Consider the following 15,760-nt stretch of genomic DNA (forward strand, 5'->3'; position numbering starts at 1 on the left):
CACAGCTGGGGAATGCTCCATCGATGTTCCCTCTGTGTGTAAAGATCACTTTAAAAATCTTAAAGCATTCATTTAAAATGAACCATACTTAGCACAGAACGTTACATTCACATTTTCAGAATGGCACGCAGGTCCTGTTGCTCGACACTAGTGTGTCAGCAAAGATAGGGTGAATGGTAGGGTGGATAGTGTGTGTGCACACAGAGCTGGGGAAGCAGCGGTAGAGTAGGTAGGTTTAAGGGGAGAGGGGACCCTGAGGGACAAATTCCTCACCCAGAAGGATGAATTACTTGAGGAAGAGGTTGGAGTAGGTACGTTAATGACATTGAAGGAGCATATGGACAGGTTTGGATAGGAAATGTTTAGAGGAAAATGGGCTCAACGCAGTCAGATAGGACCAGCATAGATGAGTATCTTTGTTGGCATGGATGAGTTGGTCTGAAGGACATGTATATGGCCTGATGATTCTATGACTGCATCAGATACCATTCCTTTACAAACCCAAAGCGAAGAGTTCAGTGGGCTCCAGCACAGATTCCAACCACTCAGAGGGCAGTGGCAGGATGGTCTTTAACTTGAGCTCTTCCTCAGGGAGACCCTTGCAGTAGCTGTACAGAACCTCAGTGCCTTGGCCAGCACCCTGTCTTGGACTTTAGTCGGTACTGGTTAGTGTCATTCAGTGGACAACGCTTTGCCTCTAAGCACCAGTGGGCTTTGTGCAGACCGGACGGAGTCTCCCTCTGTGCTTGTAGATCCCCAGTGGTGTTTGATACTGTGGTGCCCCACGGTGCACAGCTGTTCAGGGTGAAGATTGATACAGCTCATCCCAAAACATACCGGCAAATGCACATTCCCAAAGGAGATGGCCAGTGGTCCCATTTTCACTGTGTCCACCAGGAGGGCAGTGGGCAACGTGGCCAATATTCCAACAACTACAGGAAAGACCTGATAGGTTCAGAAGTCACTGCTGGCTTGTTGACAAGGGGAACACTGGATGAAGCTGTTGATTAAACACCTTTGGATTGGTAAATGGTTTATTTTAATGACGTATACGGGGATAAAGTTGAAGTCTTTTGTTAGTGTGCTATCCATACAGATCACACAAGGACACCAAGGGAGTACAATAGGTAAAAGAAGGACAACATGTGTTACAGCTGTAGTGAAGGTGGACAAATAAATTACAAGGGTCACGATGAAGGAGATTGGGAGATGTATGAGAGTATGTTCAGTAGTGTATAGTGTATGAGACTGTCTGATAACAGTGGGTCAGAGCTGTCCTTGAACCTGGTGATATACAGATTTAGGTATTTGTATCTTTTGCTCAGTGGGAGGGAGAGGAGAGAGAATGACTGAGGTAGGAGGGGCTCTTGATTATGTTGGCTGCCTTTCCAATGCAGTGGGAAGTGTAGACAGATTGGGATTAATTTGAGATGAATATTTACAACTTTCACTTATTAAAGTTTTGGCTGTTTTGTCTTAATGTACACATGGGATGACTGTTACTGGTCAGGCCAGTCCCTAAAAGTCACCGTGCTATATAACATGCAAACAGGCCAGCTGGCCCAAATGGTCAATGCCAATCAAGAAACCCCATCCAAACCCGTGCCATTTACCGTAGATTGGCATGTAGCTTTCTAAACGTCTCCAGTCCGTGTTCCTGCCACTGTCTTTTTAATGTTGTTAATGTATGCCTCAGACACTACCTCTAACAGGTTATTCCACCTTTGGATTAAAAAAAAATCCATTTGCCCCTGAGGTTCCTATTAAAATCTTTCCCCGCTCATGTTCTTGATTCTCCAATCCTGGGAAAGAGAGTGAGAGCATGTCCGTGATCTCCCAACTATCGTAGAATATGTTCCAACATTTACAATGACGGGGACCAGGGGAGGTTTGAGAGGTTTTGGATATACAAAGGTGTCAGCTTGTGATTCCAGTTTCATATCTGTCACTGATGCTTGATGGCAAATCAAATTGGGTTTTTTATCATGTGCAGATTTGCAGTGAAAATCAATGAGAGCATCAGCTACACAACATTCAGAAGGACTTTATACAGCATAATTAAAACAAAGTTGACTGCATTGTGAAATGGTTTGGTGTGGCTGTACTGAAGTAGTGTTGTAACAGCTCCCCCATGGTGTCAATGCACCCGACCCCCATGGGGTCTCTGTATCTAGCCAACAAGGCCCTGTATCCCTGCACAGTTGAAGAATGCTTCCTATTGAATTTATGGTGTCAAACCAGCACCCAGATACCCCAGTCCTGTGAGTTTCAACCAATGCGAAGAGTGACGTGAAATTAAACCGCCATTTTCTCTATCAATCTGTTAACGTGACATTCACAGTGGGGTGCTGGAGGCGAATGCTTTGTACTGGGAGGGGTCGGTGGACCAGGTCCTTACCTCTGTGTACTTCTGATTCCCTGCAGGATTAAGGTAGGCCGCAGCCGGGTGTACTACAGCAGGATGCTGCAGAACCAAGGCAAGAGCGTCTCCATCAACCCCAAGCCCTGTGGACATTTCTGCTGCTGCAGCTTCCCAGGATGTGAACAGGTGTGCAGGAGGTTGCTGAGTTGGAGGTGTGAGGGTTTGAGGGTGAGCCAGTTACCACTGGACAGACCCCAGCAGCAGCTATTCCTGTGTTGGGGAGGGGAAGGGGTCCAGGTAGGCCCATTGTTTCACCCTAACCCTGCCTCATTGAACTCATATTGGCTTGCCTCAACTCTGTTTTATCCCTCCCCAGTTCAGTCCCCTCCCACCTACATCTGTGATACCTCACATGCTCTGGATCTTTGCAATGATTTCTAGTTCCCTGGCCCCCATCTTATTTTCACTATGGATGTCCAGTCCCTGTACATCTCCATCCCCCACTAGGAAGGCTCAAGGCTCTCTGTTTCTTTCTGGACACCAGACCCATCCAGTCCCCCTCCACCACTACCCTCCTCTGTTTAGCAGAACTTGTCCTCACTCTTAGTAATTTTTCCTTTGGCCCCTCCCACTTCCTTCAAACAAAAGGTGTAGTCGTGGGCACCCGCATGGGTCCAGCTATGCCTACCTTTCTGTTGGCTACGTGGAACAGTCTTATGTTCCAAGCCTACAGTGGTGTCTGTCCTGTACTTTTCCTGTGCTGCATGACGACTGCACTGGTGCTGCTTCCTGCACCCATGCAGAGCTTGTTGACTTCATCAACTTCGCCTCCAGCCTCCACTCTGCCCTCAAATTTACCCGATCCATTTCCGACACCTCCCTCCTCTTTTTCGATCTCTCTGTCTCTATCTCTAGAGGCAGCTTATCTGCTGATGTCTATTATATACCCATGGACTCTCACAGCTACGTGGACTATACCACTTCCCTCCCTGTTACGCCATCCCCTTCTCTCAATTCCTCCAGTTCTGCCACCTGCTCGCAGGATGGGGCTTTTCCTTCTAGAATGAAGGAGGTGTCCTCCTTTTTCAAAGAAATGGGTTTCTCTTCCTCCACCATCAGCGTTGTCCTCAACCGCATCTCTTCCATTCACACACGTCTGCTTTTACCCCATCCTTATGGCACCCTACCAGGGATAGGGTTCCTCTTGTCCTTCCCTTCCACCCCACCAGCCTCCATGTCCAGAGCATAATTCTCTGAAACTTCTGCTACCTCCAACAGGATCCCACCACCAAGTATATCTTTCCCACTCCCCCACTTTCTACTTTTCATAGGGATCACTCCCTACACGACTCCCTTGTCCATTCGTCCCCACTATCTCCCTCCTGGCACTCATCCTTGCAAGAGGAACAAGTGCTACACCTGCCCCTACACTTCCACCCTCAGTACCATTCAGGGCCCTGAACAGTCCTTCCAGGTAAGGTGACACTTCACCTGTGAGTCTGTTGGGGTCATATACTGTGTCTGGTGCTCCCAGGGCAGCCTCCTGTATATCGGTGAGACCTGATATAGATTGGGAGACTGTTTCACTGAGCAACTACACTCCATCTGCCAGAAGAAGTGGGATCTTCCAGTGGCAACCCATTTTAATTCCACTTCCCATTCCCGTTCTGTTATGTCCATCCATGGTCTCCTTTATTGTCCTGATGAGGGACAACGCCTAATATTCCATCTGGGTAGCCTCCAACCTGATGGCATGAACATTGATCTCTCAAACTTCTGGTAATGGTTCTCCCCCCACCCCTTCACCATTCCCATCCCCTTATCTCCTTGCCTGGCCATTGCCTCCATCTGGTGCTCCTCCCCCTTCTTTTCTTCGTTAGCCTCTGTTCTCTCCTAACAGACTCCCCTTCTCCAGCCCCGTTTCTCTTCCACCAGTCAACTTCCCAGCTCTTTACTTCATCCCTCCCCCTCCTAGTTTCACCTCTCACCTTGAGTTTTTCACTCTGCATAATTTCAGTGGGTATTATCCTGTCCGTGTGATGTCTCTGAGAGAACTGTGGCCATTGTTGGCTTTGAATGTGGGTGGAAGCTCGGTGACCTAGAGCTAAATTTCACTGAGCAGTCACCAACTTTGCATCATGGTGTTGAGTTTTAACTGATTTGCGCAAGGAAGCCATTCCTTTGTGAATGTTTTTTCCTGGTGTGTGTTTTTTTTTACAATTGGGTAACTTTGTTCATTGTCACGCACTGAGGTTTGGTGACCACCTTTGTTTTGCATGACATCCATACAGATCAATTCAAACCACCAGTTCATCGAGGTAGTGAGAAGGGAAAGGCAGTAACAGAATGGAGTGTTACACAGGACGCAGGGAACAGGAGCAGGCCACTTGGCCTCTCTATCCTATCCCACCATTTAATTTGATCATGCTACCGGAGAATTGGAGGATAGCTAATGTTGTTCTGCTGTTTAAGAAAGGCTCTAAAAATAAACCTAGAAATTATATACCGGTGAGCTGACCACAGTAGTGGAAAAGTTATTGGAAGGTATTCTAGGAGACTTGTTATATGAGTATTTGGATAGATATGGACTGATTAGGGATTGTCAACATGGTTTTGCGTGTGTTAGGTTATGTCCAACCAATAGTTTTTTTGAGGAAGTTACCAGGAAAGTTGATGATGACAAGACAGTGGATGTTTTCTGCATGGGCTTTAGTAAGGCATTTGATAAGGTCCTGCACAGGAGGTTGGTCAAGAAGGTTCAGTTGCTTAGCGTTCAAAGTTTGAAGTACATTTATGAGGTAGTAAGTAGGATTAGACATTGGCTTTGTGGGAGAAGCTAAAGAGTGGTAGTAGATGGTTGTCTTTCTGACTGGAGGCCTGTGACTAGTGGTGTGCCAGAGAGATTGGTGCTGGGTCCATTGTTGTTTGTCATCTACATCAATGATCTGGATGATAATGTGGTAACTGGTATATCCGTTTATTCCTCAAACTGAAAAGTATTTAACAACTCCACATTTTAAATGCTGCTAACAATCCAACTTCCACTGCTGCCTTGGCAGCAAATCTGGGAGGTACACCACCAGCTGCCAGAGGAAATTTCTACCTAACTCAGTTTTAAATGACTGGCCTCTTCTCTTTAAAATTCATTCAGCAATGTGGGCTTTGCTGGCTGAGCCAACATTTAATTACCCTTCTCTCATTGGCCTTGAGAAGCTGGGGGTGATCTGCCTTCTCCAGCCGCTGCAGTCCTTGTGTTGAAGGTGCTCCCACGTGGCTCTGAGGAGGGAATTCCAGGATTTTGACCCAGAGAAGGTGAAGGAACAGCAATAGATTTCCAGGTGTGGGTGGTGCTTTTGCTGCCCTTGACCTTCTAACTGAGTTTGGAAGGTGCTCTTGCTGAGTTGGTGCAGGGCATCATGCAGGTGGTTGCTGGTGGAGATGGTGACTGGTTTTGGATGGGTTACCTATCAAGTGAGTGGCTATGTGCTGTATGGTGTTGTTGAAGATGTACTCCTCCAGGCAAGGGGAGTGTGGTCCATGACACTCCTGACTCGAGCCGTGTAGGTGGTGAGGGACTTCAGGGAACTAGGAGGTGAATTACCACAGGATTCCCAGCTGGCTCTTACAAAGCATTGTACATGTGCTGCTCCAGTTCTGTTGTTTGTAGTTGTGCCCCCCTTGTTGAGACTTCCCCATTAGTAGTTGTTAGTTATATGGTGTAGCCACAAATCCGTCCTGTCCAGGAGCCGGGTTTGTATCGATCTGTGTCTGGTATCCCGTTCACAGCCGTTCCAATGTAGACGGCCCTGAATTGGCATTGTCTGATGAAGCATGCAAGCCTTCACGGGACATCAACTATCGATCCAGGTCGTGGAGGCCTCCCACAAGTGAAAACATCTGTGTTTACCCTGTCAAGCCCTTTTAGTATCTTACATGTTTAAATAAAATCATTCTGATGGGAATAGATGATTTAGGCTGAAGGTCCTGTTTCTGTGCAGTATTGCTGAATGAACCAATGATCAGCTCAGCACAATCACAAGTTTGTACCCATCTGAACTATTACTCAGTGCTTATCAAGTCGGGAATGGTTACTGATACTCCTTGCCCTTTTGACAGATAGACGCAGTGGAGTATTACACAAAACTGGAGAGAGAATTACATGATGAATTCATCCAGGAGAGAGATGAGGTGGGAAGAAAACCGCTCGGACTGGCCTTTGTCACCTTCCAGGATGAAACCATGGCAACGCTGTGAGTCTGGGACTGAAACTGAGGGATCTAGTAAACAGCTTGTTGATGTCTAATTTGTTAATTATTTTCTGAAGCTGCCTTACTGAACAGGAAGGGGCAGTGAGAACCTGTGTGTTGGGTTTAGCACAAACATCTCGACTGGCAGTCCAGAGATGGAAAGAGCATGCTGCCCTCTCAGGTGGGACCTTGTCTGCCCTCTCGCACTTGGAGTACTGTGTACCGTTCTGGTTTCCCCGTTACAGTGATGATGTGGAGGCTTTGTAGAGGAAGCAGAAGAGGCCTACCAGGATGCTGCCTGGAATAGAGAGTACACTCCACCTGGAGAAGTAGGACAAACTGGGGAGACCTCACAGCAGTTTATAAAATTATGAGAGGCATAGATAGGGTTGTCAGTTAGAATGGTTTTCCCAGGATACAAATATTAAATACTAGAGGGCTTGTGTTTAGGTGAGGAAGGAGATGTACAGTAAAAACATTTTACACAGGAAGTGGTGGGTGACTGGACAGGCTGTTGGAGTGGTGATGGAATTAGTTATGATAATGGCATTTAAGAGGCTTTTAGACAGACACTTGAAATGCAGAGAATTGAGGGTATAGATGATGTGTAGGTGGAAGAGGTTTAGTTTAATTTGGCATGGATGTGGGCTGCAGGACCTGTTACTGTGCTGTACTGTAACTATGAGGTGGTTCATTTTGGTAGGTTAAATGTGATGGAAGAATATAGTATTAATGGTAAGACTCTTGGCAGTGTGGAGGATCAGAGGGATCTTGGGGTCTGAGTCCATAGGATGCTCAAAGCTGTTATGAAGGTTGACTCTGTGGTTAAGAAAGCATACGGTGTATTGACTGTCATCAATCGTGGAATTGAGTTCAACAGCCGAGAGGTAATGTTGCAGCTATATAGGACCTTGGTCAGACCCCACTTGGAGTACTGTGCTCAGTTCTGGTCCCCTCACTACAGGAAGGATGTGGAAACCATAGAAAGGGTGTAGAGGAGATTTACAAGAATGTTGCCTGGATTGGGAAGCATGCCTTATGAGAATAGGTTGAGTGAACTTGGCCTTTTCTCCTTGGAGCGACGGAGGATGAGAGGTGACCTGTTAGAGGTGTATGAGATGATGACAGGCATTGATTGTGTGGATAGTCAGAGGTTTTTTCCCAGGGCTGAAATGGCTAACATGAGAGGGCACAGATTTAAGGTGCTTGGAAGCAGGTACAGAGGAGATGTCAGGGGTAAGTTCTTTACTCAGAGTGGTGAGTGCGTGGAATGGGCTGCCGGCGACAGTGGTGGAGGCGAATACGATAGGGTCTTTTAAGAGACTCCTGGACAGGTATATGGAGCTCAGTAAAGTAGAGGGCTGTGGGTCTCAGAAAAGGATATGTTTGGCACGGCTTTGTGGGCAGAAGGGCCTGTATTGTGCTGTAGGTTTTCTACGTTTCACATTCTGTGTGTGTGAATGTCCCACGCAGATGGAGTGGAGGCGGCACAGGCTGGTTGGGCTGAAAGGCTTGTTTGGATGTACAAGGCACTACCCCTTTCTCTCTCGGCAGAGTCCTGACAGACTTCAACAACTTCCGGTGTCATGGCTGCAGCTGTTGGGCAGAGAGCCAGCCGTCGCTTTACAGTAAAACCCTCGCAGTTTCCAAGTGGAATGTCACCTACGCACCAGCTCCCCAGAACATCTACTGGTAAGGACGTGATTACAGCTTGGAGAGGGCACAAAAACAACTCACAAGGATGTTCCTTGTGGGATGAGAAGTATCCAGATATTGGGGCTATTTTCACTGGAGCGAAGGAGGCTGAGCCGGTGACCTTACGGAATTTCAAAATATGAGGGGTGTAAATAAGATGAATGGTCCCAGGGTAGGGTATAAAACTAGAGGGTATGGATTTGAGGTGAAAGGGGAAAGAGTTAAAAAGGGACATAAGGGGCAAGAGAGTGGCGGGTAATGGTAGAGGCTGCTGAAGTGGCAGAGGTGGGTACAATACTGTTAAAAGGCATTTGGACACATATGGGAAAGGTTTTGGAGGTTAGATGGGATCTTGTTTGTCATGGGATGGCTGGGCTGAAGGAGCTTTTCCTGGACTCTGTGGTAAATGCCTTCAGAACCTTTCACAAAGATACGTCGTCTGACATCTCAAGGAATGAGAGCAGAAAAAAGTTGTGTTTGTTTTTGCATTTCCTTTACCTGCAAGTTCCACAGGAGAAGGAAGACTCTGATCTTAAACCACCGCTGCCTTCTGGCCATGCCCACCCATGGGAGAGGCTTCGGGATTAAACCCCGAGGAAGAAATCTGGAGCCGGGGTCCCTAGGGCAGTTTGCTGGTGTTTACAGCTTCACTCTGGCAATCTCTGCAACGGCACCGGTGCCAAGCTGTATCGGTGTTTGCCCTTCCCTTGGACTACATCAGTGACGTGGAGTGGGCAACAGCTGGTTCTTTAAATCTTCCCGCCCAGGCCTGCGCCCTGGAGAGGACACAGTCCAGCAGAGGCGCAAACCCATTGTCCCGGGGATTGACAGCTGCCTACTGCTACTAAATTCCATGGGAGTTATTCAATATTTTAAATATTTGGAGAGCAGTTTGTGAATTCCGTGAGGGTGAATTTTTGTGACTGGGATGGACGTGAAACAGGCTCACCTACGTTATTATTTCGTTACACCTTTGATTTCATGAACATGAAGCATAATTTGCTTTCAGGGACCCTGTATGGATAGTGGTTTACAGAGAGGATACAGTTGATGGAGGGAGGTGCCTGTCGAGAAGGTGGGCTGTTCATGGAGGAGGGTGATCTCCCATTCAGTGTCACACTCTTGGCTCTCTAAGTCTCCTACATTCGTTTGTCACCATTGACTGGAGAATAGACTGGATCAGCCAGTGTGAATGGGAAGGGGCAGGTGGCAATTACTTGGATGGGATGCTTGGCCAAGGGTATTGGTATTGGCATACTCTTGTCGCACGTACTGAGATACCATCAAGATATTGTTTTGTATGCCACCCAGACAGACCGTTCCATACATAAGTACATCGCGTAATACGGAATCTAGTGTTCCAGTTACAGAGAAAGTCAGTGCAAGGGCCATGACAAGGTGGATTGGGAGATGAAGAGTTGGTTCTTTAGTGTGTGTGAGGTCCATTCCACAGTCGGATTACAGCATCTCTGAGCCCGGTGGTACATGCTCTCAGGTTTTCGTATCTTCTGATTGGGATGGGAGAGATGTTGGCTGCTTTCCTGGGAAAGTGGGGGGGAGGCTGGAGACCAAGTCACTGGGGCTATTTAAAGCAGAGATGAATAGCTTCTTGATTAGTAAGGGGTTTAAGGGTTATGGGGAGAAGGTGGTAGAATGGTGTTGAGAGGAAAAAAAAGTTGTGGTTTAATGACAGAGCAGTCTCGATTAGCCTAATTCCTGTACTCCTATATCATGGCCTTACTGTTGTCTCTTGTTTCCAACAGGGAAAACCTCTCTGTCCAGGGCAGTTACTGGTGGGTCCGTTACTTCCTCATCAACTTCCTGGTCTTCATCTTGCTCTTCTTTCTCACCACTCCATCCATTATGCTCTCTACCATTGACCAGTTCAACATCACCCGGCCCATCTATTACCTCAATGTAAGTAAACCTGATTCCCCCTGCACCCCTTTGCAGTTTATCCTGCGGTACAGTCACCAGTCTGCTTTCAGTTATCAACAGAATGATGGGTGTAATCGAGTGGACCTTCCCCACCAATACCCTGCCCATTGATGCCCAGTTTCACCAGGACTACTTCGCTCCAGACCTAATTTTTATCTCTTCCCTGGGCGGACCATTTATGTTTCTCTGCCTGACTTGCTCTTTGCAGTGTCCCACTTTGTTGCATTTTCTGCAAGTTTCTCCTTTAGACCTACATTCGTCTGGTGTGCATGAGCCCCTGCCACAGACCATAACAATCTTTTTGGTCTGGCAGGTTCCTGCTTAGATGTTGCAATCTGTTCCTGCTCACTTTCATTCCTGATTGCAGGAAGTAAGTCTCTTGGTCCAAATGTGGACCAAAGATATGAACTCCAGAGGTGGGGTGGGAGTGGCTGCCCTTGGTATCGAGACAGACTTTGACCAAGTGTGGCACCAAGGAGTTCCGGTAAAGCCAAAGTCAGTGGGCATCAAGGGGAAAACACTCCAGCATAATCAAAGACCTCACCTACCCTGAACACTCCCTCTTCTCCCCAACCCATTGGGCAGAAGATATAAAAGCCTGGAAGCACATACCACCAGGCTCAAGGACAGCAATGATCTCACAGTTATATGAGCATTCAGCAGTTCTCTAGTTCTCTTCACCTATAAGATGGACTCTTTAAAGAAAAGAGGGGTAACTTTACTTGTCACGTGCACATAGAAACATGGAAACATACAGTGAATTGCATTTTTTTGCCTCAAAGACCAGCACAGCCAGAGGGGGCAACCTGTAAGTGCCACCATGCTTTCAGCATCAACAGTGCATGCCCACAGCTTACTAACCCTAACCTGTCCATCTTTGAAATGAGGGAGGAGACCGAAGACAAGAACATACAAACTCCCTACGCCTGGGGCAGGGGGTGAACCCCTAATCACTGACTGCTGTGTTTCGGATTTATTTATTTGCTCATTCATGTATTTATCTTTATAACCGTGATGCCACATTGAGGCAGAGCAGTTGCCCACCAAGCTGTGATGCATCCAGATTGGATACTTTCGATGGTGCGTCGATAAAGATTGGTGAGGGTCAATGGGGACGTGCTAGATTTCTTTAGCTTCCTGAGGCAGTAGAGGCTTCGGTGCACTTTGTTGGCAGTGGGTCAGTTGTGGTTGTTGGAGGTTCATCACCCCTCTCCCAGGAGTTCACAGGAGAAGTTCATCAGGACAGTGTCCTAGATCCAGCCATCTTCAGCTGCTTCATCAATGACTCTCCTTCCAGTGTGAGGACATTCATTAATGATTTCACAATGCTCAATTCTGTTTGCAAATGGAGAAGCCAATCTCTCTGTGGAGCAAGTCCTGGACACCGTTCATTCAAGGGCTGGTTAAATGACAAATAATATTAGTGCCACCAAAATGCCAGACAATGACCACCTCTGACTAACAACAGTATACCACCCACCCTTGATATATAATGATATTACCATTGACCAGGGCCTCAATCAGACCAGCCACACAAATACTGTGTCCACAACAGCATGTCAAGTTGGTAACTCATGGCGAGTGATATGTTCTGGCAACCCAAACCCTTTTCACCACTGATTAGTATGGAAAGGGGTGGATAATGCTCCACCTGCTGTTTAACTGGTACCTCATCCCCACCCAAAAGATTTATGCCCTCCACACACAGTGACTGCGACGAACCATCCCTCGCCCAGCCCACTCCGACAGCAGCTCCCAAGCCCACCACCTCCAAGCTGCACACCATCCTCACATGGAAATCTATCACTGTTCCTTCAATGTAGCTGGGTGCAAATCCTGGAACTTTTCCCCCAACAGACACCTCAGGAACTGGCCACTCCTTCACAAGGCTCATCAGGGTTGTGAAGGGAATGTAGATGGTCTCCTGATGAGTGAATAGGAAACTGGTGCTGCCTCCTGGAGTGTGCCAGTGACTCTCTGGCGATTTCAGTGGCGCTCTGGACAGTCCTTGCTGTGTGGGAGGAGATGGAGATGGAAGCAATCGTGGGAAACTCCAGTGATCTTGCCTTTATTGTAACCTTGCTGACCAAGTGAAGATTTAACCCAGGTTGCTGGATCTGTGATCGTACCATCGTACCATCATGTTGCCTGATGTTACCTCCTTGGCCCCTTCCTGAATCTCTCTGACTCCTACCAGTCCAGGGACTGAACCTGAGAACTAACTGTTCCAAAGGATCAAAGAGTGTTCCCTTCCATCCTCACATTTACCCCTCAACCTGACCCTTCACTCCCCTCTCCCATCCTGTCTCTTCACTCTCCTTCCCTTCCCTCACCACTTCCTACTTCTCCCTTCATTCTCTGTCCTCCTTTCCCTTCTCTACCTCCCCCTCTTCCTTCCCTTCAACTACCTCTCCACTCTTCCCCCTTTAACCCTCTAACACTCCCCCCTGCCCACCCCACAAGTTCTGACACATTCTCACTTGCCTCCTCTCACTTCAATCCCCAGCCCTCACCCCCTTCACTCCTCTCCCTCCATTCCCCTCCCTCTGACGGATTAGGCCTGCACCTTTATCCCTCTCTCAGACACTTGTACCTTTCTCCAGTCAACACAAATGTCAGTGCTTTTCAAATGGCCTGACTCAGCCCAGTAACTTAGAGCACTGGTTGCCATGGTGATTTGAATTCAACCCGAGGGACAACTTCTTCCACACAGAAGGTGGGGTCTCTGTTTATGGAATGGGCTGCCAGAGGAGGTGGTAGAGGCAGGTACGTTAACAACATTTAGAAGACATTTGGATTGGAATTGTTCAGAAGGGTATGGGCCAGATGTGAACAAATGGGACTAGTAGAGAAGGATATGTCAGTGAGTATGGATGAATTGTTTTGAAGGGCCTGTGTGACCAGGAATCTATTAATGGATTGGTTATAAATTATTTATTTTGGGATGGTGTAGTGATTAGTGCAATGCATAACAGCATACCTACTGTAAGATCTGGGTTCAATTCCTGCCACTGTCTGTAAGGAGTTTGTATGTTCTGTCTCTGACCACTTGGATTTCCTCCGGGTGCTCCAGTTTCCTTCCATATTTCCATATTGGGGTCAGTGGAGTGGGCCATATTTCCAAAGACATACACGTTGGGGTCAGTGGGTTGCGGGCATGCTATGTTGGTACCAGATTTATAGCGACTTGCGAATTATCCCCATCACATCCTTGATGCAAGCAATGCATTTCACTGTATGTTTTGATGTACATGTGATAAATGTAATTTTTAATACTGGCTCTAATCCTCACTCACCTACTACCTTTAAACACAGGATCCTGTCATCAACAAGTTTCTCCCCACCCTGCTGCTCTGGTCCTTCTCGGCTCTGCTGCCCACCATCGTCTATTACTCCTCTGTTTTTGTGGGCCACTGGACAAGGTAAGGGGAATAGTTCCCTCCTTCAGTTCAACTCTCCTGCACTTTGATTTTAGAGACTTCCTCTTGCCTCATTTCTCACTGCCTGGCTCCCCCAGGAATGGCGATATGTTTTTTGGGTCAGCCCTCTACGAGTACTGTCTGACCCGTTGGGTATGTCCTACAGCCCGGTAGTTAGCTATACAACCAGTGAAAGGCAGTATTAGAATCTGGTTTTGAAGGTTATGGATCAGGTGAGTGGGTATATGTGAAAGCCTATATAAGAAAATGGCATTAGTGCAAGGTATTGGCTGAAGTCATGTTAGTCAGAAAGCACTGGGAAGTGGAGGAAGTGAATGTGCGTGACAGAGTTGGATCAGAGTGAGGAAAGTTGACAGTGTTTTAATGTGGGAAAATGGGAGACAGCTCTCACTTAAATAGGTGAACATGAGGATTTTACCTGTCTGAGTGAAAATAGAATTGATATAGGAACCAAGCCTGGCTTGCTCTCTACTTTGTGAACACAGTGGGGAATAAAATTGGTTTCCCAGGGAATATACTGTGGTGGCAATGACAGAAGCTTCACTCACAGTGGGGCATGACTGGCCCTTAATTATCTCCCAATGAAGTTAATTAATCAATTATTTATTTCACAATACAGTGAGCCCTTCTGGTCCTTCGAGACATGTTACCTCAGCAACCCTGACAAACCCGATTAATCCAAACCTAATCACAGGACAATTTAGAATAACTGATTAGCCTACCCGGTACGTCTTTGGACTGTGGGAGGAAACCGGAGCACCCAGGGAAAAGCCATGCATTCCACTGGCAGGGCGTACCGACCCTCCTCACAGATGGTGCCAGAATTGAACTCTTGACACCTTGTACTTCAAAGGCATCGTGCTAATCGCTACACTGCCGTGGTATTCAGCAAGGGGAGGGAAGAGATTGGAGTATTATTACTTAAGGAAAATATCATGTGGATCATATATCTGGTTACAGTTATGGGTCAGAGAAAACAGACCTGTAACATTCACTGGTCGTGTTCTATGAGTTAATGAGTGAGAGACATAGAGGAGTTGATGACAATGGAGGATCTTTAATTATTCAATTATAAAGTGACATAGTTGTAAAGGCAGAGTGGGTGAATTATTTTGTAAATAGTCCAGGTAATTTTCTTGAGCAGTGTGTTTCTGGTTAGAGGGAGACAGCATTGGTGCACCTGTCTCGGGTCAATGAGGTGGGTGAAGGACACTAAGAATTAGGAGATCACAATGTCATTTGATTTTGGTTAACTTTGGAAAAATAAAAGGAGAAATCCCAACTAAAGAGACTAGGAAAAGGAAGTCCGATTTCAATAAAATAATAGTGAATTCAGAGGTGAGGAGGAACAACATGCTGGTCTAAAGGAAGAGATGGTTCAGATACTGTTGAGGTACATTTCTGTAAGGGACAGATCTAGAGCTTCCTAGATTAGCGGTTCCCAGTCTGGGGTTTACGGACCCTTTGGTTAATGGCATAAAGGTGGTTGTGAACTACTGTCTTAGTTGATGAAGATGGTGGACAGAGTGATAATTCTAAAAGTGGCTGCGGACAATGAGAGTTGGGTTTCAAGTACTAGTCATTACAAAAGAACATCAACAGGCCATAATCTCTTCTTGCTGCTGCCATCAGGAAGAAAGTACAGGAGCCTTGAGTTCCACACCACCAGATTCAAGAACAGTTATTACCCTTTATCAGGCTGCTGAACCATGGGGGATAACTTCACTTGATTCAACGCTGAACTATTCCACAAATGATGGACTCACTTTCAAGGACTCTACAACTCATTACTTATTTATCATCATTATTATTATTAGTTATTTTTGTAATTGCACTGTTTGTCTACGTTTGCACATGGCTTGTTTATCCATGTTTTTTGTTTGTAGTTTTCGTTGTTTCTGTTGTGTTTCTTTGTATCTACTGTGAATGCCCACAAGAAAATGAATCTCAGGGTAGTATTTGGTAAGATATACATACTTAAACAGTAAATTTACTTTGAACGAGAGAGGAAGTGAGAGAGGTAAAGAGGGTTTATGAGGAATGACGAGTTAGCAGCATGAAATGAATCCAACGGTGTA

The 15,760-nt window shown here is 46.6% G+C and overlaps 1 protein-coding gene across 1 annotated transcript in view; it reads left to right on the plus strand.

Moving 5' to 3' along the window:
• Positions 1-15,760, plus strand: part of LOC132401017 (CSC1-like protein 1) — a 121,591-nt gene that overhangs the window by 40,256 nt on the left and 65,575 nt on the right. The window contains exons 12-16 of the mRNA XM_059982734.1: positions 2,425-2,548; positions 6,479-6,612; positions 8,164-8,301; positions 10,068-10,221; positions 13,558-13,664. Coding sequence (XP_059838717.1) covers positions 2,425-2,548; positions 6,479-6,612; positions 8,164-8,301; positions 10,068-10,221; positions 13,558-13,664 — 657 coding nt within the window. The remainder of the gene's footprint in view (positions 1-2,424; positions 2,549-6,478; positions 6,613-8,163; positions 8,302-10,067; positions 10,222-13,557; positions 13,665-15,760) is intronic.

The sequence above is a fragment of the Hypanus sabinus genome, chromosome 10, assembly GCF_030144855.1.
Source record: "Hypanus sabinus isolate sHypSab1 chromosome 10, sHypSab1.hap1, whole genome shotgun sequence".
Classification (NCBI taxonomy): Eukaryota; Metazoa; Chordata; class Chondrichthyes; order Myliobatiformes; family Dasyatidae; genus Hypanus; species Hypanus sabinus.